Here is a 27,357-nt window from a genome sequence, read left to right as displayed (position 1 = left end):
TCTGTTTGAGCTTCTGCATAATCGCGGGAAGTTTTATTCAAAGGACAGAAAGTAGATAGAAGAATAATGAAAGCCAAAAAGACGTTAGGTGCAGGAGTAGGCATTTCAACCTTCTAGCCAGCACCGCCATTCACTGTGATCATGGCTGATCATCCACAATCAGTACCCCATTCCTGCTTTCTCCCCCTATCCCTTGACTCCACTATCTTTGAGCTGTATTTAACTCTCTCTCTTGAAAGCATCCAGAGAATTGGCCTCCCCTGCCTTCTGAGGCAGAGAATTCCACAGATTCACAAGCTAATTGAGTTCCTTACCTAAAACATACAGAGTAGCATTCTGGGCACACATAACAAAGATAGACACAAACTAAAAAAGTTATTATTCATTGTCTTGATCCAATATTCTGGTCTAAAAGACAGACACAAAATGCAGTAGTAACTCAGCGGGACCGTCAGCATCTCTGGAGAAAAGGAATGGGTGACGTTTCGGGTCGAAACCTTCCTTTACACTGTGCTAATATTCTCCTTTGTAAACTACACTTCACCAAGCAACTATTCCCTATCTTTCACATTCACTATTTTATCTTCCCTATTAAACAAACGTCTAAAATTGCAAATTAAGACATACATGGAATTGCATTGTTCGTTCATATAAGAAAGATGGAAATCCATGGTGTGCAGTTCCACAACCACACAGACATCTGACAGAACAAGCGCTTGAAGGGTTAATGTGTCATGCAAACTCCACCTGCCACGCTGCCTATTGAAAGGGGACCATTGAATGCTGCCAGCTGGCTGGAGCTGCCACGACCAGGCTCCTGAACACAAAGCTTTGACTATCAGCGTGGGACCATTCTAAAACGCTCAGCTTAACATAAAAGTCCAATTGATTCAGACCCGTGAGTCTGGTTCTGTGGAGCAACATTAACTAAAGCAGACAAGTAAGGAGGGAAACTTCACCAGCCTTGCAGCAAACATGTAAAGTGACAATCTTGGTACCATAGATATATTGTTGCTGAGCTGACACAGAACATGAGGTAATTCGCTTACAGCCAAACAAATCTTATTCAGACAAACTTAAAATATTCCGCACATTCAGCTAAGGAGAGGATCTTTCCACCACGAAGAAAGCATCATTCCCTCACATCCCTCACAGGGGATTATTGTTAGTGGTTTACAACTGTTTTTTTAACCAAGTACATTTATCTTAATGCATTGTAGAATGCGAACAACTTGTGATAACTTTATCAAAGGAAATTAACTAGGTGGAATTATCATGCAGGGTGCACACACACGCATGCACGCGCACACATGCACACAACACACATGCACATGTGTGCATACACACAAACGCACACACATGTATACACGCACACACTCACGCACATGTGCACACTCACACACATGTGCACACACACACATGCATGCATACACACACAAGTGCAACCTACACGCACTCATAAACACACACACATACACACACTTGCATATATTCGACAACACAAATGAAAATAAGAAATTGAGAACTCTAAACTGGAGCAAGAACAATAAATGGGAAAGATGAATAAAGTCAGTCAGTATTAAGGAAACACGAGATGGCAGAGGCTTAAATGTTGAGCAAAGCACACAAAATGATGGCGAAACTCAGCAGATTAGGCACCATCTGTAAGATGCATCCACACAAACTGTCACCTGTCGATTCCCTCCACTGATGATGCCTGACCTGCTGAGTCTCCCCAGCACCGTGTGTTTATCGCTCAATCTGTATTATGATATCTAAAGGTATGATGTTAAAGAGTGGACTCTCTGCCAATGGAAACATAATTTAGCACGTGTTTAGCTGTCTAGATTGAAGAATTGTAGCCCGTGATTCTGCTTCACCAATATTGTCACAGTGGCCTAGTATATGAAGGTTGAAGTAACAGTCTGAGCTCCCGCAGTGTTGTTGTTGGGTACACGCCACATGAATCGAGAAGTTGGGAGGTCATGTTACAGTTGAATAAGATATTGTGGCCACATTTACAGAATTGTGTTCAGTTTTGGTCACTCTGTTGTAGGAATGATGTTGCTTTAGAATCCTCTGCCCAGGGGGTAAGCCAGCATTTGTTTGTTTGTTTGTTTGTTTATTCTTTGCGGTGAAGGCGCTGTTCACGTGACAGCCAGCCAACAGTCGCTTGTCTTTTTATTTATTTTTTCAATTTTAAGTTAAATTTAATTTCAAGTTTGTGTGTACCTTGTTGTGTGTTATCACTGATGTATGTGGCAATCAAATGCTTTGGTTTGGTTATGAAATTATTTTCACACAAAGGGTGGTGGGTGTATGGAACGAGTTGCCAGTGGAGGTAGTCGAGGCTGGGACTATCCCAATGTTTAGGAAACAGTTATACAGGTACATGGATAGGACAAGTTTGGAGGGATATGGACCAAGCACAGGCAGGTGGGACTAGTGTAGCTGGGACATTTGGCTGGTGTGGGCAAATGATGCCAGCACAACAACCTTGCTGTCAATGTCAGTAAGACCAATTAACTGATCGTGGACTTTGGTAGAAGGATGAGGATCCACAAACCTGTCTATATTGACGGGATGGTGGTGCTGAAAATCTAAAGCTTCATATTCCTGGGTGTGCATAGCTTGGAAGATCTATCCTGGACCCAACACACTGATGCAATCATAAACAAAGGAATGCCTCTACTTCCTGAAACGATTGAGGAGATTTGGTTTGTCAACATTAAACTTACTTGAACTTTTGCAGGTGTACAGCAGAGAGCATATTGACTGGTTGCATCACGGCCTGGTTCGACAACTCGAATGCCCAGGAATGAAGAAGATTGCAAAAAGGGGTGAGCACTGCCTAGTCCATCACGGGTACTGACCTCACAACCATCAAAGGGATCTACATGAGTTAATGCCTCAAAAAGGCAGCCGGCATCATCAGAGACCCAGACCACCCTGGCCACGCTCTCATTTCATTCCTGCCATCGGGCAGAAAGTATAGGAGCCTGAAAACTGTAACATCGAGGTTCAGGAACAGCATCTTCTCCACAGCCATCAGACAATTGAATACTACAACCTCCAAATGAGCTCCAAACTATATAGAATGGGGGGCATTATTTTTGCCTTTGCATGACACCTTATAGTATTTGTTTGTTTGTTTTCCAAGTTTGTCCCATCTCTCCTTTGTCTCTCAAATCCAGACCACTTCCTAGAGAAACTATTTTGTAGACTTCCAAAGACTCCACATCTTGAACTGTGACCAGCTAGTCTTTAAATCACTTCCGCATGTAGTTGCAGACTTACCCAACAACTGTTGCACCCAATCCACTATCCCTGGCTCCTACCTAATGCTGTTGTAATTAGCCTTCCCTCAATTTATCACTTTTCCTCAAGGTCCAGTCTAATCCTTACCTTTATCTATAACTATCTTAAAACATCTGCAATAATGGTCACTGTTCCCAAAATATGTTCCCACGAAATCTTCATTCACCTGCCCAAGCTCATTCTCCAACACAAAGCCTCCACCACAACTATGGCCCAACTCCTGGTTGAACTATCTACATACCGTTTCAAATAACTCTCCTGGATGCTCAAAATCTTTCAGTAGTGCCAGGCAGCTGGAAGGTATAATTGAACATGCTGTATGTGTTAAATATTAAACATTTGCCCAATGGAGAAAAAGATGGAATACAATCTTCTCAACCATCACTGCCATTCAAATAAAACAATAAAATATATTACCAAAGTTGTAAAAATGTAGTGGTAGTATTCGGTCATCATACCCATTGCCATCGCCTAAAAAAAACAGAAAAGAAAAGTGTGTTACACTTTAAGAAATTCTTTCAATGCAGCAGTGCACCCCATGCCGAAGGTTCCCCATTCTTCTCAATTTCTTCTGCTCACTCGTGTTCGGTTTCTATTCTACATGCAATTCTACCTGAACTCAGACATGTGTGAAATCAGACATGAAATGTGGAAAGATATTCAGCTATATCTGCACACAAATCACAGGTCAGGATGTTGAAGTCTCGATTAAGGGCCTGTCCCACTTGGACAACCTAATCCACGAGTTTAGAAAACCCTAGACGAGTTGAAAAAGATGTTGTGTTGACTCGTCGAGGTAAAATAACTCCTACGCCCTCCTACAACTATGTCTACGCCCTCCTACAACTATGTCTACGCCCTCTACAACTATGTCTACGCCCTCCTACAACTATGTCTACGCCTTCTACAACTATGTCTATGCCCTCTACGACTATGTCTACGCCCTCCTACGACTATGTCTACGATCTCTACAACTATGTCTACGCCCTCCTACAACTGTGTCTACAACCTCCTACAACTATGTCTACACCCTCCTACAACTATGTCTACGCCCTCCTACAACTATGTCTACAACCTCCTACAACTATGTCTACACCCTCCTACAACTATGTCTACGCCCTCCTACAACTATGTCTACGCCCTCCTACAACTGTGTCTACGACCTCCTACAACTATGTCTACACCCTCCTACAACTGTGTCTACGACCTCCTACAACTATGTCTACGCCCTCCTACAACTATGTCTACGCCCTCCTACAACTATGTCTACACCCTCCTACAACTATGTCTACGCCCTCCTACAACTATGTCTACACCCTCCTACAACTATGTCTACACCCTCCTACAACTATGTCTACGCCCTCCTACAACTATGTCTACGCCCTCCTACAACTATGTCTACGACCTCCTACAACTATGTCTACGACCTCCTACAACTATGTCTACGACCTCCTACAACTATGTACAACTATGTCTACGACCTCCTACGACCCCCCTCAACCTCAGACTTCCACACCTAAGACCTACTATGAGTAGAAATTATCACATGATAAAATGATGTCATGTTTGCATTTTTTCCTCTGGCCAGTTACTGATCAACGACTATCCACGACTACCTACGACCTCGTGGCGACCAGGCTGTGAGTACGAGTCAAGGGCAAACACGGCAGAGTTCGCCAATTAGGTGGTGAAAATGGGACAGGGGCTTTACTCTACTTCTCCCAAGCACAAAGACACAAGGAACAGTCGCAGCATTCTCACTGCCGCAGATGCAATCAACTAACTCAATGGTCATTGTTTTATGTCAATCCTTTTAAATTGCAACGCAACCCATTTGATTGACGCATGCCAGCTCTTCACTCTGTGCTATTTGCCTGACTCTCTTCCCTTTCAAATATTTCCTTTTCTGTTAAGGATCATAACAGTCACTTTGGGTCATAGAGTTAGTCAAGCGGCACAGAAACAGGCCCTTCAGGTCAACACATCCATGCCAACAAAGATGCCCCATCTAAGCTAGTCCCATTTGCCCACATTTGGCTCATATCCCTCTCAATCTTCCCCGATTTGTGGAACTGTCCAAATGTCTTTTATTTAAATCTTTTTATTTGAATTTCACAGCAATTTGCATACATACAATGATAACAGACAGTGACAGTCAAGGCATAATTGTGCAACAGTATGTAAGCGACCCTCAAAGCTCTTACCCTTACCCACCTTCAACCCACCCGAATCAGGTCGGAACCAAACGGGGACAAACAACACTCACTTACATACACATCCACACAAATATGGTAAGATAAACAAAACAAAAAGTACTAAAAAAAAGAATTTAAAAAAAAAAAGAAAAAAAAGGGGGTCACTAATAACAGTAAATAAATAAGTAATTAAATAAATAAGTGTGGGATAAGTGTGGGGAGGGGGGGGGGGTTAAGGGGAGAGCAGCTGCAGTAGAGCAGAACAATGGTGGAGAGCACTAAGTTCTCTTCCGAGTCCGGGGACAAGTTGAGAGAGTTAACAAGTTCCAAGAAAGGGTTCCATGTATCTAGGAATGTCTTGGTAGAGCCTTTGAGAGAGAACCTAAGTTTTTCAAGCTTTAAATTGTAAAGCACCTCCCTTAATCCAGCGGGTGTGTGTCGGGGGACAGGTGAGCCTCCAGTTAAGCAACATCAGTCTCCGGGCTAACAAGGTTGTAAAAGCTAGGACCCGTTTCACCGCAACAGAGAGGTTGGTGATGGGAGGGGTACCGAAAATGGCTGACAGTGGGTTTGGAGGAATAGTCTGGCCGTAGGCTCTGCTTATCAAGTCGAAAGCACTCCTCCAAAAGGCTGCTAGCTTAGGGCAAGACCAAAACATATGGCTATGGTTGGCAGGGGATTGATTACATCTGTTGCAGGTGTCCCTAACAGCGGGGTAAATTCTAGATAATCTTGTGTTTGTGTAGTGGACTTTGTGAAGGGCTTTGCATTGGACTAGGCCATGACGGGCACATATGGAGGAAGAATGGATCAAATCCAAGGCAGAGTCCCATTGCTGGTCTGTTAGTTTCGTATTCAGCTCACCCTCCCACGCAGCTTTTAATGAGGTACGAGGTTTCAATATAACCGACCCTAACAATTTATACAAAACAGAGATGCATTTCTTCCGGTTGGAATCTAGAGCTAAGATGGTATCGGTCAGGGTTTCAGGGGGGCGATTTGGGAAATGGGGGAATGTCTTCTTCACAAAATCCCTAATCTGGAAAAAACGAAAAAGGTGGGAGTTTGGGGGGCTATAGTTGGACGAGAGCTCCGCAAAAGACGAAAATATGCCATCCTGTAAATAGGTTTTTGATACTACCGTTGCTATGCTAGGTTTTAAATGCGTGGTACTTGGACCAAGGAGACCAAGGAGCTCATTGTAGACTTCAGGAAGTCCAGAGGCGGCTCGCACACCTCCATCCACATTAACGGGACGGGGGTGGAACGTGTTTCTAGCTTCAGGTTCCTGGGAGTCAACATCTCCGATGACCTCTCTTGGACCCACAATACCTCTACTCTGATCAAGAAGGCTCATCAGCGTCTCTTCTTCCTGAGAAGACTGAAGAAGGTCCATCTGTCTCCTCAGATCCTGGTGAACTTCTACCGCTGCACCATCGAGAGCATCCTTACCAACTGCATCACAGTATGGTATGGCAACTGCTCTGTCTCCGACCGGAAGGCATTGCAGAGGGTGGTGAAAATTGCCCAACGCACCACCGGTTCCACGCTCCCCTCCATTGAGTCTGTCCAAAGCAAGCGCTGTCTGCGGAGGGCGCTCAGCATCGCCAATTCTGCTCTCCCCCAACCATGGACTGCTTTTACCCTCCTACCATCCGGGAATATACAGGTCTCTCCGTTGCCGAACCAGCAAAACAGAACAGCATTTCTTCCGGCCGCTGTCACTCTAGAAACAATGGTACCTCGGTGACTGGGTTTCCCCCCCCCCCCCCCACTTATTGGGGGAATTTATTTTTTTTAATTCAAAATCGTTTGCTATGTCGCTCTTCAAAGGAGATGCTAAATGCATTTCGTTGTCTCTGTACTGTACACTGACAATGACAATTAAAATTGAATCTGAATCTGAATCTGAATCGGAATGCGTGGTCTGTACTTGAAGGTTTAAAGTGTCTTTTAAATGTCTTTTAAATGTCGTTATTGGACCTGCCTTCACGACCTCTTCTGGAAGCTCATTCCATAAACCCACCACCCTTGCCCCTCAGGTTCCTATTAAATCTTTTCCCTTTAAGGTTTAAAAGGATATGGGCCAAATGTGGGCAGGTGGGACCAGTGTAGGTGGGACCTCTTGGTCAGCATGGACACGTTGAGCCGAAGGGCCTGGTTCCGTGCAGTATGACTCTGGCTCTAATTCCCTCTTAAGTGGCAAATGGCAAAATAATCCAAAGTCATGTGCAAAGAAGAAAATGATGTTCATATTACACACTTTACCTCTTCATGTTTGGATCGTCAGGAGAAAAGAAATCCACCAATAATTATACTTCAGGAGAAATTTAGAATTTTTGGTGATTGTCCTAATTATACAATTGGCATCCCATTGATTTACAGAAATAAAGAAACTAATTTAATTTGAATTGAATTAAATTAATTGAAATAAAAGTAATGCAAATAAAATCAGGATGTGTTCAATCGGACAGGTAGTAACTATGGAGAGAAAAGCATCAGAGCCTTAATCGAGACATGGATGTTTCTGTAAAAACAGCACTCAGTAGTGAAACTGAAGGTCTCCCAAATTCCAGGTTATTTTCCAATTTTTTATGTAATATTCCCATTGTTTCATATCCTATTTTAAGTAGTATAGCTCACGGTGTACAGCCAAAATAAATAAATCGGTTTATACAAAGAAAAAAATCTGAGATGTCCCTGTGTTTTCTTGCCTTACATTTTTCAAGCAGGATTTCATCAAATCCTTAGGCTAATTTATACCAGAAAGATTACATTCATTTTGCAATTAAATAACTATATAAACCAAATTCTGATTATGCTTATGATTTTTTCTAATTCATCATCCAATGAGGGTTTTTGATGCCCCAAGTTTCTGCAGCAGCAGGTGAGTAGTGGTATCAATTTGGTCACGTGGGAAATATGTGAATTAAAAAGAGTTACAGTTTTTATATTTCTTGTTTTATTGTTTATATTTTGCTTTTAAGCTTTCCATTGAAATAGCTAATAATGAGTAGAACTTAAAATCATGAATCTAGCTTGCTCACCTATTTTAGCAGTGTCTCATTCTCTTTCCCCCCCCCCCCCCCCCATTGAGTAACGTCGCGAATGCTATTAATCGCGCTATCATGGGATTTTTTTGGCACTGGTCGCAATTTATAAAGGAACTCAAACATTTAAAAATTAAAATGACCCTGGTGTGAACTAAATATCATAGAGCAGTGCTTGAGAGAAAAAAAAAAGACCCACAAAATGTATTCGACTATTCGCTTAAATGCCCTAATACATTTGCCGGAGTGGTAAAAAATAATGGTTTCCGTAACTTTCTAATGTACTGACAAACTTAGTTTCCCCATGACTGTTGAAGGGAGAACATATTATTAACATAATAATTTGAACAGAAAGTAATAATATTTTCTCAACATTCTTTGTTCTTGGGAAACCTGAAGAAAGACAGGTCGGGTTGTTTACTTTGGCGATTTGAGTAATTTATAGCAGAACAGTGAGCTGTGCTTGTAGAAGTACATGTAGACTCCATGACGATTCTTGTGAATCTGCTTACCAAGATGGCGCTAAAAAAGATGGCGCTAAAATTTACCCATGCACTACTACGGCTTTTTCGTCGAGTGGTCTATCTTGAACTGCTCTATGAACTTTGGTGTGAACTAAGGGCCTCGTGTGGGTTAGATGCTGACATTTTACAAGGGAGCTTCAAAATCAGTAAGTGTCCCATATGTCTTATTTGTTTTATATTTTTAAAAATGATCTTTTTTTTCAAATTTTGGAATTTTGGTCACATTTTTATCGATTTTGATCACAAATTAGCTGAAAAAGGATCATAGGTAGGCCCATTTTTATCCTGTGATATTTCATTATGATTTAATAACTTTCAAATTTGTCCACCCATGTCATAGGTTGGTACCCTTATTTACGGAAACACCCATATCGGTATTGCTCCGATTTCCCAGAGCTTTATAGTTTTAAATCAAGAAAGATTAAAGTTATTGAATAATCAGTTGGAATACATATATTTCATTATTTAAAATTCATGTTCATGTCATAGGAGCAGAATTAAGCTATTCGGCCCATCGAGTCTACTCCTCCATTCAATAATGGCTGATCTATCTTTGCCACTCAATGCCATTCTCCTGCCTTATCTGTGTAACCTTTGATACCCTTATAAATCAAGAATCTTATCAATTTCTGATTTTAAAAATACCAAATTACTTGGCGTCCACAGTCGTCTGTGGCAATGAATTCCACTGATTCACCACCATCTGACTAAATAAATTCCTCCTCATCTTCTTTCTGAAGGTACATCCGTTGATTCTGAGTAATTGGCATGAGACAGTCGTTGCAGATATCTCTGTTCATTAGCCTTTAGAAGGATTGTATGATTTTGTTTTTTAATGATTTAACACTCAATTACTACTTATGCATAAAAACTGAATTTCTCTCTAATTTAGTAGGCTAAACAGCTGCTGCATTTAGTACTAATCATAAGAACCCCCAACATCTCACATGTATGGTAGCATTTACATTTAAAACATTGTTTGGTGGTTTTCACACCAACCTTTCGTGCATAAAACAGGATGAGAGTGGTTTCCAATGACAATTGCCTGCCGAGGTTACTGTGTAACACATATTTGTTGCTAGGCTTTGGGGAAACAAATTCACAGCCTTCAAAGCTCTCATACAGTCATAGTCATAGAGTGATACAGTGGAACAGGGCCCTTTGGCCCAACTTACCCACACCGACCAACAATGACCCAGCTACACTAGTCCCACCTGCCTGCGCTTGGTCCATATCCCTTCAAACCTGTCCTATCCATGTACCTGTCTGTTTCTTAAACGTTGGGACAGCCCCAGCCTCAACTACCACCTCTGGCAGCTTGTTCCATACAACCAACACCCTTTGTGTGAAAATGTTACCCCTCAGATTCCTATTAAATCTTTTCCCCTTCACCTTGAACCTATGTCCTCTGGTCCTCGATTCCCCTACTCTGGGCAAAAGACTCGGTGCATCTACCCGATCTATTCCTCTCATGATTTTGTACACCTCTACAAGAACACCTCTCCATGGCATCCACAGTGTAGTGACTTATTGGTATCACATGGGGATGGGGGGGGGGGGGGGGGGGGGAATATGAGGGGAGGGTGACAGGTACATTTCAATATATGAAAGTCTGCAAATATTGTCAAAATTTGAGTGCAGTTCCATGAACCTTCTGCTAAACAGAGGCCCATTATTCCTGTGGAGATCACAGTGTATCTAAGAGCTCTGCATATCTTCCAGTGCTGAGAGATACAGCACTGAAAACGCAGGCACACGCACAGTTCTACAATCTTAATTCCAGTGCACACTTGGGTCCCTTTCATTCAAGATTCCCAGCCAACTTACAAAGGTGGTTTGATGCTCAAAATGCAAAGGTCATAGATCACACAGTCTTGCTCCAATTTCTATCAAGTAGGATAGAGCCAAAAAGGAGACAAAATGAGGTTTAACCCTTCTCTTCCCTCTGCCCCACCCGTGTGTACAGCCATTTCTCCCACTATCCTTCCTCCTCTTTCCCCTTCCACCTATATTCCTTCCTCTAGCTTCACATTTCACTCCTCTTCTCTCCTGTCCTTACATCCTTGTGCCTCCTTTTTATCTCTAGACTTTGCCCACCCATCTGCCAATTAAAATCCCCGTCACCTGTATCCACCTGGTTGCCAGGTTTTGTCCACCCCCCCCCATCTCTTTTCCAGCTTTTCCAGCTTTATCCCTCCGAGTCTGAAACAGGTTTCCAACTGGAAACGTCACCAATCCATGTCTTCCACAGTTGCTGACTGACCCGTTGAGTTACTCCAGCACTTGGTGTTTAATAATGGCTTGTGCATTAACAATGCCAGAGAAATTAAAGCTGCTAGGGTGAATAGAAACAGATCATCACGCTAACCAACCTCCGTTCCATTGACCCAATCTACACTTCACGTGGCCTCACAAAAGCCACCAACATAATCAAAGACCAATCTCACCTTGGCCACTTCCTCTTCTCCCCCCTCCCATCAGCCAAGAGGTACAGAAGTGTGAAAACACACACCACCAGATTCAGGGAAAGTTTCTTCCGAGCTGTTATCAGGCAACTGAACCATCCTATCAACAACTAGAGAGAGGTCCTGATCTACCACCTACCTCATTGGAGACTTTGAACTATCTTTACTCGGACTTTACAGAACTTTATCTTGCAATCAATGTTATTTCCTTTATCCTGTATCTACATACTGAGGGAGGCTTTATTGTAATCATGTATAGTATTTTCACTGACCAGATAGTACGCAACCAAAAAGCTTTTCACTCTATCTCAGTAAATATGACTATAATAATAAACTAAACTGGAAGTGCCCAGTCAATGGACAGGTCTTCTGCCAGAAATGGTGGCCAACACATTGAAATAGGCACTAAATGGCTCCTATGTATAATCTACCAGTGCCAAACAAATACATGATTCTAGGTTACAAATCCTAGCTAAAACATGGTGAAAGTAAACAGAATTAACAAAGCAAACCCAGGACTACACAACCCAAAAACAAGATTCCGCTGCTGGCTTTGTTGACATATTCCTCAGCATTCAATATCAGTGGGTTAATACAAGCAAGGCCACAAAGCCACAGCTACAGTGAATGGGACTCACTTGTTTCAGGATCTGAGCCGCCATTGTGAAGCTGCAGTCGAATATAATGCGGAATTCCCGTCCTCGCTTCATCTCCTTCAAGAGGGGCCTGGTGTCGCTCGAGTCGATGGGAAGCTGGCGAATTTTCAGCCGGATATTGTACCTGGAGGGAGCTGTTATCAACTCTTGCAAACGTATGAGACCTTCAATGATAAAGCAGAGAAGCTATTTCTGATGTGCAGTAAGTCCCATCAAATTGAGTTCACAAATTGCCAAGTCCTCCCCACTTCCTCATCTTTTTTTTCCACAGATCAGTACCAGTTATCTAATTCACACACATCTCAAATCACTGTAACACAGGTTAAATTGCATAGAGCAAAGAAAAAGGGACATTTGGCCCATTAAATTCAATGCAGTCGATCAAGTATTGATCTATATTTAAATCTCTTCTTAACCAAAACCATTTGCGTTCTTTACTTTTCTAACCTTTGTCACTTACTCCACCCAATTCATTCTATCAATTAGATAGACACAATAAGATGGAGTAACTCAGCGGGTCAGACAGCATCACTGGAGACAAGGAATGCTGTTCCTTCCTACACATTAATTCTATTGCTTGCCAGGCTTTATCCTGCCCCTACCTCCCCATTTTTATCCCCCCCCCTGTGAACAGAAATTGGAACTGGCGTTCAATGCTGGCACCACTGGTCTTCATACTATGTGTCATTGAGATGATTTTGGGAATGCAGGGCACCATTTTCATGGGCCGAATGGCCTAATACTACTACTATCGCTCATGACTTTATGACATTAAGATAAGATGGGCAAAGTTTAAAGGAAATGTACAGGACAAGAATGTTGTACACAGGGCTGGTGAATGTCTGGAATGTGTTGCTGGCGTGATGGCTAACGTAGCTACGATAGTGGCATTTAAACAACTTTTGGATTGGCATATTTGGATATGGAGGGAATGGAGGGATATGTATTAGCCAGATATGAATTGGTCTTAGCATTATGTGCAGCACAGATGAAGGTACATATAAGAAGCTGAAGTAACTCAACAGGTCAGGACTGCTGCCTGGCCTCCAGCCATGTTGTCTGGAGTAAAGGATGAGGTGATGTTTTGGGTCGAGACCCTTTCTCAGACTGGGCTGGTTCTTGTGCTGCACTGCTCCATGTAAACTATCTGATGGTAATAAATACCTGAAAAGGAAAGACATAGAGAACTGTGGAGAGAACCCAGAGCTGTGGAAATAATTTGCTGTTAAGAGGCCAAAAGGCCTCCCTCAGTGCTAATATTGGTTCAGGATTGCATTATCTGAGTTACACCCCGTCTCTGCTGCATACACATGTCCCTCCACTTGGTCATAAGCACAGATCTTGACGTACCAGTGCTATCATCATAGACCACGGTTGCCGTCCTCCACTTCAGGAACTGCACCAGGTCCAGAATGGCATAGCTCAGCGAGGAATAGTCGGGATAAAAGTTGGTGTAGAAGGAGTCCCTGTTGTCTATGGGATGGTGCTTCCAACGGATCTGGATATGAGGAACTTCCAGCGCATTGCAGATGGATTGAACGGCATTGGATGAGGAGCTATGAGACGGCCCGAATATCGCCACCACTCCCAAGGACAGCTGATCACAGGCTGAATCAAAAAATCAGAACCGTCAACTGTATGTTAATATTGTGACACTGCCATTTGCAAAGAAATCTCATTATATCAGACCATGTTTGACTTTATCATCAAGAGAATTACCTTGCAGGAGGTCACAACCATGAGAGGGAAGATAATTTAAGGTGCATTTGTTTATGTATATTAAAATAATTTAATATTCTCTCGCTGACTCATTCCCTAAACAAACATTCTCTATGACTGCATATCGACAGTGAGGGCGAGCTTGGCCCTGGGTTTATCTGCCTCTGTAAATGAACTGGGAGGATTCCCTGCAGTTTGTAGTATCTCCTCTGCCTCCCCAATGTCAAAGTTACCAGTGGAGAAATGGGATGTGTGCAGATAACTCTCCACTCTTCCAATCTGTGCATCTCATGCTATCCCATTGACTTCAGTACAGGGACTGGAGCCTAGACATAATGGCAGAAAGGATGGGGTCAATTATTAGAAACAAGGAACTGCGGATGCTGGTCTACACAAAAGGACACAATTGCTGGAGTTACACAGCGGGGCATGCTCCACAGATACTGTCTGACTCGTTGAGTTACTCCAGCACTTTGTGTCCTCTGGGGTCAATTATTACAGTGCACGCAACTTCCAAGATTACCCGCTACCCGTACAAAAAAAACATTGTAAACCAAATTCCTAGGATTTGGTGAATTGGGAAAGATTTAATAGGAATCCGAGGGGTAATTTTTCCACACAAAGGGTGGTGGGTTTATGGAACAAGCTGCCAGAGGAGGTAGTTGAGGCTGGGACTATTGCAATGTTTATGAAACAATTGGATAGGACAGGTTTAGGTTAATATGGGCCAAATGCAGGCAAGTGGGACACATGTAGATGGGACATGTTAGTCGGTGGGGGCAAGTTGGGCCGAAGTGCCTGTTTCCACACTGTATGCTTCTATGATTCTAAGCCAAAGCCAACAATTGAATATTGTTCCATATTCAGATGTACACATGACAAGAGACCACTGCCCATGGAATAGGTCTTCAAAACAAGTCATTGTTCATAGAGGTCATTCTTATGCTGAAAAATATTCTTAAAAGGAGCAAAACTGGATAAAGCAAACGATGTCAACACAAACACGCAGCCAAAGTGAAATGAATCAGAATATTGAAATATATTTACATCGAAAATCTGCCATAACAAAGCATTTTGAACATAGACATACCTTTTCGGGATGCTTCAAAACTGTCGTAGATGTTTATTCTTTGAATGTCGTAGGTCAGAGTTGTGTTGGGAAGCAGTGTCCTGTTCCTGTTGATGTTATTGACGGCAAATTTGAAGGCCAACTCTTCTGCTCCCACAGTGCCACTTTCCACTAGTTCGAAGATTCCACCTGTAACAGGAAGGCAGAAGGTCACTAAACACAAGGAAACAGTTCCACAGCACAGTGGCGTAGTAGACGATTTGCTGCCTTACAGCACCAGAGACCCAGGTTTGATCCTGACTACGGGTGCTGTCTGTACAGAGTTTGTACATTCTCCCTGTGGCCGCATGAATTTTCTCCGGGTGCTCTGGTTTCCTCCCACATTCCAAAGATGTACAGTATTGTAGAATCATTTTTCTTCAGTAAAATTATAAATTATTCCTTGTGTGTGTGTGTGTAGGATAGTGCTAGTGCTAGTGTCTGCATGGACTCATTGGGCTGAAGGACCTTTTTCTGTTAATCATGGCTAAATTGGCGCAGCCATGGAATTAAAATTGAAAAAGGGCTTATGTACTGCTAGGCCATTTTGGTCAAGCTAAATGTGCCTTTGCAGATCTGAAACAAGTTGCTGAATGGTGCCAGCATGTCTGTGGCCTAGATAAGCGCTGCAGAGGAAGAATGGGACATCTGCAGAGTTCTTACAATAAGTTGGAAAATGCATAGAACTGATTGGGTCAATGCAAGCTGAGTGTATGTAGTATATATAATGTTGCGAGATGGTTATCCTGTTAATTGCCGATTGGTTGAAATGTGGAACCTTGGAGGAATCATTTGAATCCCAGGGCACATGTTGCACTATTCATATGTGTTGGCTTTCTTCTAGAAGCTTCTTTCGAATACAATGTATATAAGATTATATTATTGGGTTAGGGAGCTGTCAATTGTGTACCGTTATTATCAAAATGATTGATTGGTTTATAAAGAGACCACCTCCATGTAGGCCCCTCAAGGTTCAGGGACCTAAAAAAGGCAGCCCCCACGAGGTCCAGTGTCGATCTTCTGGAAGAGCGCTTGGGACTGCATGACCGTTTGTAGTATCTCTGCTTGCACAAGGCTCGAAGGGCTTGGCCAAGCAGATAGGGGAATTTGTGTTGTGTTATCCAAAATGAAGTTTAGTTGCTCAAGTGCTTGATTCAGTGTTTTATTGACTGAAACTAGACTGGGGGGAGCTTAGAATGAGCTATTTACAAATCTATAAATTAAACTAAACTAACCTAAACTAAAGACATGATGAGTGATGGCGGAGTGGAGAGGAGAGAGGGTGTTAGATAATCCTTGATCAAAAGCTATGGGAATACGATACCTGCTGCAGGCGGATTTCTTCTGATCATTATCTCAAAGCATCTCTGAACAGTGGTTATAATCTCATCATTTTCTCACTCACAAATCATGGGGATGCGAGTTGGGAAAAAAGGTGGGGGTGGGAGCAGAGTATAGAGTCACATTGTGGAAACAGGCCCTTTGGCCCAACCTTCCCACTCCTACCAACATGCCCCATCTACGCAAGTCCCACCTGTCTGCATTTGGCCCTCAACCTCCTAAACCTATTCAATCCATGAACCTGTCTAAATGGTTCTTAAATGTTGACATAGTACTTGCCTCAACTACCTCCTCCAGCAGCTCGTTCCATACACCTACTACTTTTTGTGAAAAAAAGATGCTCCTCTGGTTCCTATTAAATCTTTCCCCCCTCACCTTAAACCTATGTTCTTTGGTTCTTGATCCCCTACTCTGGGTAAATGTCTCTGTGCATTTACTCTCTCCATTCCTCTCAAGATTATACACCTTTATAAGTTCACCCCTCATTCCTCTTGTGCTGCAACAAATTAAGTCCTAGCCTGCCCAACCTCCCCCCCCATAACTCAGACCCTCAAGTCTTGGCAAGATCCTCGTAAATCTTATCCGCACCTTTCTAACTTCAAGTAACACTTGCTTTCTCTCTCTCTCTCCACTCTCCCCATCCCAGTTCTCCGACCTGTCGTATACTGTCTCCGACTACATATTATCTCTGTTTGCTTTGTTGTTACTTTCTCCCAGCTAACAATGATCTATTCTACATTTTCCTTGATCTCCATCCCCTTTGCCCCGTTTTCACACCTTCACACTTCCTTATCTATCTATTTCCCTCACCCCTGATGTCAGTCTGAAGAAGGGTCTCGACCTAAAATGTCACTCATTCCTTCTCTCCAGAGATGCTGCCTGTCCCGTTGAGTTACTCCGCAATTTTGTTTCTATCTTTGGTTTAAACCAGCATCTGCAGTTCCTTTGCACACATTTTATCTGCACTCTTTCTGGTGTCTATCTCTGGTTGATTTGCACTATTAATTGTACCTATTCTAGCACATTGTTCTTTACATGCAATTCATAAAACCAATTTTGTGCATTGATCTTTGAGCCAATTGGCAACCGTTATGAGATTCTCACAGTCACTTCCTGTTGTCCATTGTAGAAGGTACAACCTACTACATGCCTTTTCCATTCACAGTTAATTAAGATGCCTCAGACAATTTGGTAATAGCCACTCGGGGCTCTCATGGACATTTTTCAACATGTTGAAAAATCTTCACGAGTCTTCCCGAGCTGACCCCGTTTCCCTAGTACCTGCCGTTAGCGTTACGAGCTGCTAAGAGACGTCCCCGAGCTCTGACGTACCCGCTACGTACATTCTACGTACTTACCATGGGTTTGATATTTTTTTAAACTTGGGAGAGCTCTTGAATGAACTCGTACAGTGGAAAAGGGCTTTTATGTTCGGTCTGGCCTTTGGGAAACTGGATTTCATCATCAGTTCCTCTCTCATTGATTCATACAGTCAGTCTTTGGGACAAATCATAGCATTACAGAGCACCTGCTGTCTCACAGCGCCAGAGACCCAGGTTCAATCCTGACCTCAGGTGTTGTCTGCGTAGAGTTTACACATTCTCCCTGTGATCATGTGGTTTTCCTCATGGTGCTCCAGTTTCCTCCCACACCTCAAAGACATGCGGGTTTGTGGGTTAATTGGTTTCTGTAAATTGCCCCTTACATGCAGGAATGGATGGGAAAGTAGGAAAACATAGAACTAGTTGAAATGGGTGATCGATGGGTAGCGTGGAGTCGGTGGCTCAAATGTCCTGTTCCCATTCTGTGTTTCAATTAATTAATCAATCAATCAATCAAAGACTCACTCATTCTCCAGATCTATGCAATATTTCTGTTTTAGATATAGAGGTATGTAGTCAATTTTCTTTTGAAAGCTATTGCCAATAATTTTACACACTATAACATTAATTCCCTTGGCATTCATATGTTGCATGAGAAAGGCTTCTAGGAATCTCTGTCCTTGTAAAAAAACACAAAGCCTTTATATGTTAAGCCAGAAGGCACTGAACTCATAGCTGTGCAAAACCACACTCTACATCTTTCATCTCCCTTTCCCCTGACTTCAGTCTGAAGAAGGGTCTCGAACCGAAACATCACCTATCCCTTTTCTTCAGAGATGCTGTCTGACCTGCTGTTACTCCAGATTTTTTGTGTCTATCTTGCGCTCAAAGCCAATTATCCTTTCCCAAACCTGATTCCCCATCCACTCCATGACAATAGTATGATGTGACGGTTTTCTGCATATGTTACCATAGTTTAATCGAGAAATGGGTGACAAAGTGTGACAATTAAAAAATAAACACAATTAAACACTTCATTCAAACTTTGAGAGATTATTACTTGATTTGAGGTCAATGGGATTTGAGGGAGTTACATAAAGCCTTTTAGGAACTGGCCGTGCTAAAAATGTCTACACTTTCTGCACGGAAATGATATTTTTAATATTGTTGTGTGGTAATCAATCAAACTGCTATCACCAATTAAAAATATCATAACTCATCATAACAAGCAATTTCTTATTAAGAATGGAAAACTGCACAAAACGCAGAGATGAACACAATGAATAATAGAATAGGCAGAATTGTGTCCCTGGGGAACTGAGCACATTTTTAATTGGATTTGTCTTTGTAATCTGAAATTAAGCTATTTTATTGATCACAATTTTTAAAGTGGACCATTGTGGTTTTGCACCAATCTGTGGGCTCGGGTCTCTGTCAACTTTCCTGGGGAGTTGTAAATGGAGCAGTGAGGGTAGACGAGAGTATCTGCTCCAATGCGGAGGAAGGGAAGGTTAAAGATGGTGCAGATTACTGGCCTTCAAGAGTTGAAACCTTTTAGAAGAGATCTAGATGCATTAAGGTAGACACTAAATGTTGGAGTAACTTAGCGGGTCGGCCAGCATCTCTGGAGAAAACGAATAGGTGACCGCTGGATTTTCAACTGGTCGCCACTGGATTTTCAACTGGTCGCCGCTGGATTTTCAACATGTTGAAAAATTTCGGCGACCTGTAACGACCTATGACGGGTGCCGGCAGTCGCCGAAAAAGTTGCATAAGTGGGACAGGCCCTTGAATCATGTAGGATGACTAGGGTGGGGGTTGGGACAGAGAGAGAGGGTCACCTGAAGTTAGAGAAATCAATATTCATACTGCTGGGTTGTACGCTACATTAAGATGAAATATGCATCAGCTCAAGATTAGAGTCATCGGGTGTCAGAGAGAAAGTATTAAAACAGGTCTCTTTGCTCACACTATGTCACCCATCATGTACCCATTTACACCAGTCCTGCATTCATCACACTTTTAATTTGCACCGCATTCTCATCCACTCCCACCAGATTACTCCAGCCACTGGTATATGAGGGCAATTTACAATGGCCAATTAACCTAACAACCCCAAGGTCTTTGGAATGCGGTTGGAATCAGATGCACTCAGAGGAAGCCCTAGTGGTCTCAGGGAGAACGCACTGTCTATTTCTCAGGGTTAGTGAATCTAAACAGAGGGTATAGGTTTATGGTAAGAAGAGACAGATTTAACAGCAAACATTTTCACACAGGTAGGTATATAGAACGAGTTGGTCATGGTTGGTACAGATACAATAAGAACAGGCAATAATGACAGATAGAAACAAAATGCTGGAGTAACGCAGCAGGTCAGGCAGGAGAAAACAGACAGGTAACGTTTTGGGTCAGGAACCTTCTTCAGGGTCTCCAGAACTGCTGCCCGACCCTCTGTGTTACTCCAGCATTTTGTTTAGTTTAGTTTAATTTAGTTTAGAGATACAGTAAGGTAACAGGCCCTTTGGCCCACCGATCAGTGAACCCTGTACACTAGTACTATCCTACACACTGGGGACAATTTACAATCTTTACCAAAGCCAATTAACCTACAACCCTGCACGTCTGTGGAGTGTGGGAGGAAACCGGAGCAGCTGGGAAAACATACGCAAGTCACTGGGAGAACGTACAATCTCCATACAGACAGCACCTGTTGTCAGGGTCGAACCCGGGTCTCTGGCGCTGCAAGGCAGCAACTTTACTGTTGTGCCACCAGGCTGTAAATTTTGTGTCTATCTTTGGTATAAAGCAGCATCTGGATTTCCTTTAATACAATAATTACATTTGGACTGGGAAATGGTTTTGAAGGAAATGGGTCAAATTTGTGAAAACAAGATTAGCTTTGATGGGCAGTTGGGCTGAAGGTGCAGGAAGGAACTGCAGATGCAGGTTTAAACCGAAGATAGATACAAAGTGATGGAGTAACTCAGAGGGACAGGCAGCATCTCTGGAGAAAGAAGGGTCTCGACCCCGAAATGTCACCCATTCCTTCTCTCCGGGGATGCTGCCTGTCCCACTGAGTTACTCCAGCATTTTGTGTCTATCCACAATTGGGCTGAAGGGCCTGTTTCCGTGTTATGCGACTCTACGACTCAGGCGAGTGGAGTGAGAGCAGAGGAGGTGATAGAGGAATGGGATTGTAGATAAGGCACAATTCATTTAGGGATGTCAGTAAGTTGCACGCCATGCTTTGCAGATGTAGCAGCGTATTGCTGTATTCATACCAACCATTTAGCTGATGAAACTATAATTAAATATAAATGCTGCTATCAAACTATAGCATTGAGGTAAACTCCGATCCTTCTGGGAGTGCATTAAGGCAACGTTCGGATCTTAATCACAGCAGGAGTGGCTATGAGAAAATTGAATGCAATTATTACAATGGGTCAGCTATCGTCCCAAAGTCCCACCTCCCCATATCATGCTCACGAACACTGATTAAATTAGAGGCTGGTAATTATCAAACACAGAAGGTCTCCCATTAGGATAGCTTGGAGAAGGAGCGCTATCTCTTTGACAACATAAATGACCCAGAGAAATCAAACTTAAAATGCATCAAAACAAGTAGCCAGGTGATGGTAAATTCTCAGCAGTAATTGTTGGTTTTAGCTCAATTCAGGGATACACCACAGAAACAGGCCCTTCAGACCAACGTGTCCGTGCCAACCAGCGATCCCCGCATACTTACACTATCCCACATGCTAGGGAGAATTTACAATTTTTACCGAAGCCAATTAACCTGCAAATCTTTGTAGTGTGGGAGGTAACGAACACCCGGAGAAAACCCACACGGTCATGGGAAGAACATACAGACTCCGTACAGACAGCACCCGTAGTCACAATCCAACCCAGGTTTTTGGTGCTGTCAGGCAGCAACTCTACTGCTGCTCCACTGTGCCAGCCAAATATAGTTAAAGGCTGGTATTGATCAAAAACACAGAAGGAGTCCAATTATGTTTGTTTGGAGAAGGAGCACAATCTCTTTGACAGCATAATTGACCCGGAGAAATCAAACTTTAAAGGGATCTAAACGAGTAGCCAGGTGAAGTTAAATTCTCAGCAGTGATTGTTGGTTCTTTGCTGTGGTGGGACCGTAGAGCTAATAAAAGTAATTTAGATACGTCGTATTTTACTTTTAGTGCCTGAGCAATTATTTTTCATGAGCATTCTTTTTCATCATTTTCTTTTAACATATTTGACTGCGTAGATTAACATGGTTGATGTTATAATTATCTTCTGGTGGGAATAGCTCAATAGGCATAATCAAAGAGCTGTTCTTTGTTGCCTTTCTCGTAAATTGCAGCTATCAGTTCACTGAAGCTTATTAGTGGGAAGCAGTACAGGATCTTAGGAAAGCAGAGATGTCTAACTATAATGCACAAGCTTTTAAATTAGGCTCCATGCTGGAATTCTCAGTGGTCCTCCAAACAATTTTCTATATTTTTGCATGGCTGACATCCAAATATTCAAAAAAAATGGTAGTTTTGTTCCATGTGTTACAATGGGTGAAATATTGGCGTACTTAATGATACTGATACCTATGCTGAGTAGGAGGGAACTGCAGATGCTGGTTTACACCGAAGATAGACTCAAAATGCTGGAGTAACTCAGCGGGACAGGCAGCATCTCTGGAAAAAGGAAATAGGTGACGTTTCGGGTTGAGATCCTTCTTCAGAGTGAAAGTCATGGGAGAGGGAAACTAGTAAGAAAAGATACAGAACAAATTAAAGCCAGCACCAATGTCCAAGGGAAGGTGGAGCCCACAATGGCCCATTGGTGGCTGTGGAAGAGGTGATAGCGAAGGAATACGAAGACTGAAGCTAGCAGGATGACAGTGAAGCTAGCAGGATGACTAGGATGGGGGAGGGATGGAGAGAGAGAGGATGCAAGGGTTACTTGAAATTAGAGAAATCGATATTCATACCGTTGGGTTGTAAGCTGCCCAAGCAAAATATGAGGTGCCATTCTTACAATCTGTGTGTACTAATACCCAGTTAGCTAGAAATTTCACTTAGAGCATACTGCCCAGGCTTCTGTGTGCAAACCTTCTTGTAAATGGAAGTTGACAATGAGAGATTCTGGACCTGAACAAACAGAGAATCTAATGCAACATCCCTGTAGACTTTGAGTTGCAGGAAGTGGGAAACAGCAAGCGATGCAATGAGAAGAAATGAATTGAAGGAAATTATTTCAGAGTCAAATTACGTGCAGAAGGATTTTTAAAAGTAAAAGGTTAAAACTGGGTTAAGCGAAAAAAGAACCAAAAGATAAAAACTGCAAGATTTTTATGTATTTTAAAAACGTCACAAAATATGAAAACCTTCAGCAATCTAAGTCCCAACTTGAAAGAGTTAGCTTTTGACACCAGAGGGGTTGTTTGATAGTCCTTATCAATAAACTCGTGCTCAGAGTTTTAATGGCAAGGATATACACAAAATGCTGGAGTAAATCAATGGGACAGGCAACACCTTGAGAGAGAAGGATTGGGTTTATTTTTCTTGAAGAGAATGCTCTGTTATTGAGCGAGCATAACAATGGCTTGATAAATGTGAAGACTCAATGGTTCTTCATTTACTTAGACTTTAGACTTTAAAGATACAGTGCAGAAACAGGCCCTTCAGCCCACCAAGTCCACGCTGACCAGTGATCCTCAGACGCTAATACTATCCTACAGATGAGGGAACATTTTTACAATTTTACCAAAGCCAATCAACCCACAAACCTGCACGTCTTTGGAGTGTGGGAGGAAACTGGAGTAACCTGGATAAATTTCACACGATCACAGGGAGAACGTACAAACTCCGCACAGACAGCACCCGTAGTCAGGATCGAACCAAAGTCTCTGGTGCTGTAAGGCAGCAACACTACCACTGCCCAAGGGATGGGTGCAATTTTAGCAAAGCGGATGTGGTAAAATTAAGACCGCAACTATGTAATACACACATTTAGATGCACACCTATTCAGTGGCAGAACTGTCCTCATGAACAATATAGAATTATTATAATATTTCATTATTTTCATAATTTATTGTCTACATTATGAAAGTAACCATAGTGCAACTTTCCTAGAGTGAGGTTTTAATATTTGGAAAAGAACTCAAAAAAGTTGCACTCTGGTTACATTTGTAATGTAGGCAATAAATGATCAAAATAATGAAATATTATAAATATTATAAATATTGAACACAGGTACTATACTGACATTGAAGAGGCTTTCAGATATGCACATGGATATGCAGGGACCGGAATAAACTGGATCACATGTAGGCAGTGGAGATTAGTTTATCTTGGCATCAGGTTTGGCACAGACATAGCGGGCCAAAGGGCCTGTTCCTGTGCTGTACTTTTTGCTCCGTTTTTATTTCTATGTTTTAACTCACTAGCGTGGCATGGTGGAGTAATGGTGGAGTTACTGCCTTACAGCGCCAGATCCTGACTATGGGTGCTTGTCTGTACGAAGTTTGTCCATTCTCCCTGTGACCTGCGTGGGTTTTCTCCGAGATCTTCGGTTTCCTCCCACACTCCAAAGACATACAGGTTTGCAGGTTAATTGGCTTGGTATAAATGTATGAATGTAAAAAAATTGTCCCTAGTGTGTGTAGGGTAATGTTAATGTACAGGGATCACTGGTCAGTGTGGACTCGGTGGGCCGAAGGGCCTGTTTCAGAGCTGTAAACTACACTAAACTAAAAAGAAGATAGTGAGTCCATGTTTCAGTTCAGACGAATGAACATTGATGAGAATTATTCATTCTCGATTTCTCCCCTTGGGCACAGTCTGGCCTGTAAGTATTTCTCAAATGTTCTCAAATTTTTATGATTCTATTGCAGATTTAAGGGTGATTAAAGGAAAAATATCTCATAAATGGGGTTTGATGTAATATTTTACAACTACATTAGACAGGTTGGAATACAAATGTTTACAGTATCTGTAAGACTATCTTACACAATTTTAAACAGGGTAGAAAATGATTGGACAAGATAGAACACAACTGTTTATCTTCCTTACAGATTCTGTCTTCCTCATACCAAGTAAACTTGGTAATGCGATCTAGAACCTGTTCATAACTGTAGAGACTGTAAGCACCGGATGCGCAGGACTATTGTGGAATTGTGTTGACAATGAACCAGGACTATGTCTTTGACCCCTTAGAGTGCAAAGGAAATTGAGAGATTTGTTGGTAATTCTGGACATAAGTAACTGATGTACAGAGTCCAAAAGTGGGAAAGTCATGCTGAACCTTTATGGGGCAGACCTGACTTCAAGTGGAGCATTGAGTTCAATCCTAATGCCACATTATAGAAAGGATCTGAAAGTATTGGAGACCATCCAGAAAACTATTCCAAGAAAGGTTCCTGGAATGTGAGACTACCTAAGGACAGATGAGGGAGGCTGGGGCTGTTTCCTTTTGAGGGGAGATTTAATTTAACTTATTTAAGAGATGCAGCGTGGAAACAGGCCCTGCAGCCCACCGAGTCCGTGCCGACCAGCGACCCCCATACACAGAGCAGCAGAGTTGCTGCCTTGCAGCGCCAGGGACCCAGGTGCGATCCTGACTACGAGTCTGTCTGTACCTTCTCCTTGTGATTGCGTGGGTCTTCTCTGGGTGCTCCAGTTTCCTCCCACACTCCAAAGATGTGCAGGTCTGCAGGATAATTGGCTTCTGTAAAATTGTAAATTGTCCCTAGTGTGTAGGATAATGCTAGTGTACAGGGTGATCATTGGTCTGAACAGACTTGGTGGGCTGAAGGGCCTGTTTCTGCACTGTATCTCTACACTAAACCAAACTAAACTAGACTAGCCTCCAAGGTATAATAATTGCCAGATTTGGGTGAAAGTGTATGTTACCCAACACCCTTTTAAAGTCAGGACCAATAGTTTAATTTAGAAATACCTTATGGAAACAGGCCCTTCAGCCCACCAGGTCCATGCCAACCATCGATCACCCATCCACACTAGTTCCGTGTTATCCCACTTTCTCCATTCATCCAGTCTCTAAACATTGGGGGCAATTTAGAAAGGCCAATTAACCTCTAAACCCACATATCTTTGGGATTATTGAGGATACTGGAGCACCCAAAGGAAAGCCATGTAGGTCACAGGGAGAACGTGCAAACTCGACATATGCAGCAGCCGAGGTTAAGTTTGAACTCGGGTCTCTGGCGCTGTGAGGCAGCAGCTCTACCAGCTCTTAAGGGATTCTCCTAGTGCCACCATTTTGGTCCATGAACCAAGAAATTCACTGCCAGCCATTAATCCAATGGAACATCTTAAAATGACGTGAAGAATAAGTGCATTGATAATTAGATTTTTAATGCCTTGCTTATTTGTTTTTTGCTATATTTCAGTCAGTATGATACATTGGTATTACACATTTTTAAATTAGTTTTCATCAGATGGAGCTCTATATTTAGTATCTATTATTAACAAATTCCTCAGGTTTAGCTGAGAATATAATCAAGTCATAAACCTAAATACTTCATCACTCTCTTCAAAGTTACAAACCGCAATAATTAATCTCACGGGAGTGACGTTCAATGGATGAAGATGCATTAATTATCATTCCCTTCTGCTCTGTTTGTCATAGATATCATCACAATGGGCTTCTTGGCATTCAACTATTCAGCAGTCACTGCAGCAGTTGGCTGCTAGAATCATTCAAAACCCCTTTGTTTCATTACGGCTGCATATTTCAACCTTGTAGTGCCACCTGCTTGAACATTGCGGGCATTGAACTGAATTCAATATGTTGACAAATATTTGTGATGTAAACCATTATGGTCACTCTGTTTGCACATGCAATGGTGCCTGTGCCAAGAATACCATCCAGAAATATGCAGCGCAGGCAGAACAAGACGTCGGTCAGTGAACATTATTAATGTAACAGTGCTGCTAATCTGTGACTCCAGCCAACAATCTCTCTTAACATAACACAACTGAAAAAAATTGTCAACCAGTTCGGGCCCCACCCTATGAATGCTATCATAAAAAAAACATCATTCTCCTGCAGGCATTTGTTAATGGGTTTAGGTTTTGGTTTATTGTTGTCGTGTATCAAGGTTACATGTACTATACACTATAATGTCTCAATTTTAATCACGTATTGTCTTTACGCTGACTGGTTAGCACGCAACAAAAGCTTTTCACTGTACTTCAGTGCACATGACAATAAACATAACTAAACTAAACTAAAAGCCCTGTTTTGCATGCATGCTATGCCATCAAATCAGATAATACTACACATAAATATAACATGTTGAATGTTGTACAATAGATAGATTAAAGGGGGAGATACAGAAAGCAGAGTACACGTAGATCTCAGCATTGTAGTGCAATTTTCCATAGACAAATGTTATCAATGAAGTCGAGGTGAATTGGAAGGACCGTTCAAAGCCGGATAACAAAGTGGAAGAAGCCGTTCCAAATTCTGGTGGTGCACACATTCAAGTTTCTGTGTCTTTCGCACGGGGGCAGGGAGAAGAAGGAGTGACCGAGGTCCTTGAATATGTTGGCTGCTTTTCTGAGGCAGCGTGAAGGGTTGATTGAGTGAATGGTGGGGAGTCTGGTCTGTGTAATGGACTGGGCTACATCTACAACTCTCT

At 42.3% G+C, this 27,357-nt stretch overlaps 1 protein-coding gene across 1 annotated transcript in view; it reads right to left on the bottom strand.

The window, feature by feature from the left end:
• LOC129709602 (glutamate receptor ionotropic, kainate 3-like) overlaps positions 1-27,357 on the bottom strand; it is a 593,488-nt gene that overhangs the window by 350,078 nt on the left and 216,053 nt on the right. The window contains exons 2-5 of the mRNA XM_055656054.1: positions 15,018-15,185; positions 13,559-13,816; positions 12,191-12,372; positions 3,736-3,789 (exon numbers count right to left, since the gene is read on the bottom strand). Coding sequence (XP_055512029.1) covers positions 3,736-3,789; positions 12,191-12,372; positions 13,559-13,816; positions 15,018-15,185 — 662 coding nt within the window. The remainder of the gene's footprint in view (positions 1-3,735; positions 3,790-12,190; positions 12,373-13,558; positions 13,817-15,017; positions 15,186-27,357) is intronic.

The sequence above is a fragment of the Leucoraja erinacea genome, chromosome 26, assembly GCF_028641065.1.
Source record: "Leucoraja erinacea ecotype New England chromosome 26, Leri_hhj_1, whole genome shotgun sequence".
Classification (NCBI taxonomy): Eukaryota; Metazoa; Chordata; class Chondrichthyes; order Rajiformes; family Rajidae; genus Leucoraja; species Leucoraja erinaceus.
Note: the sequence above shows the minus strand (reverse complement) of the source record. Positions and strands in the feature narration are given on the sequence as shown.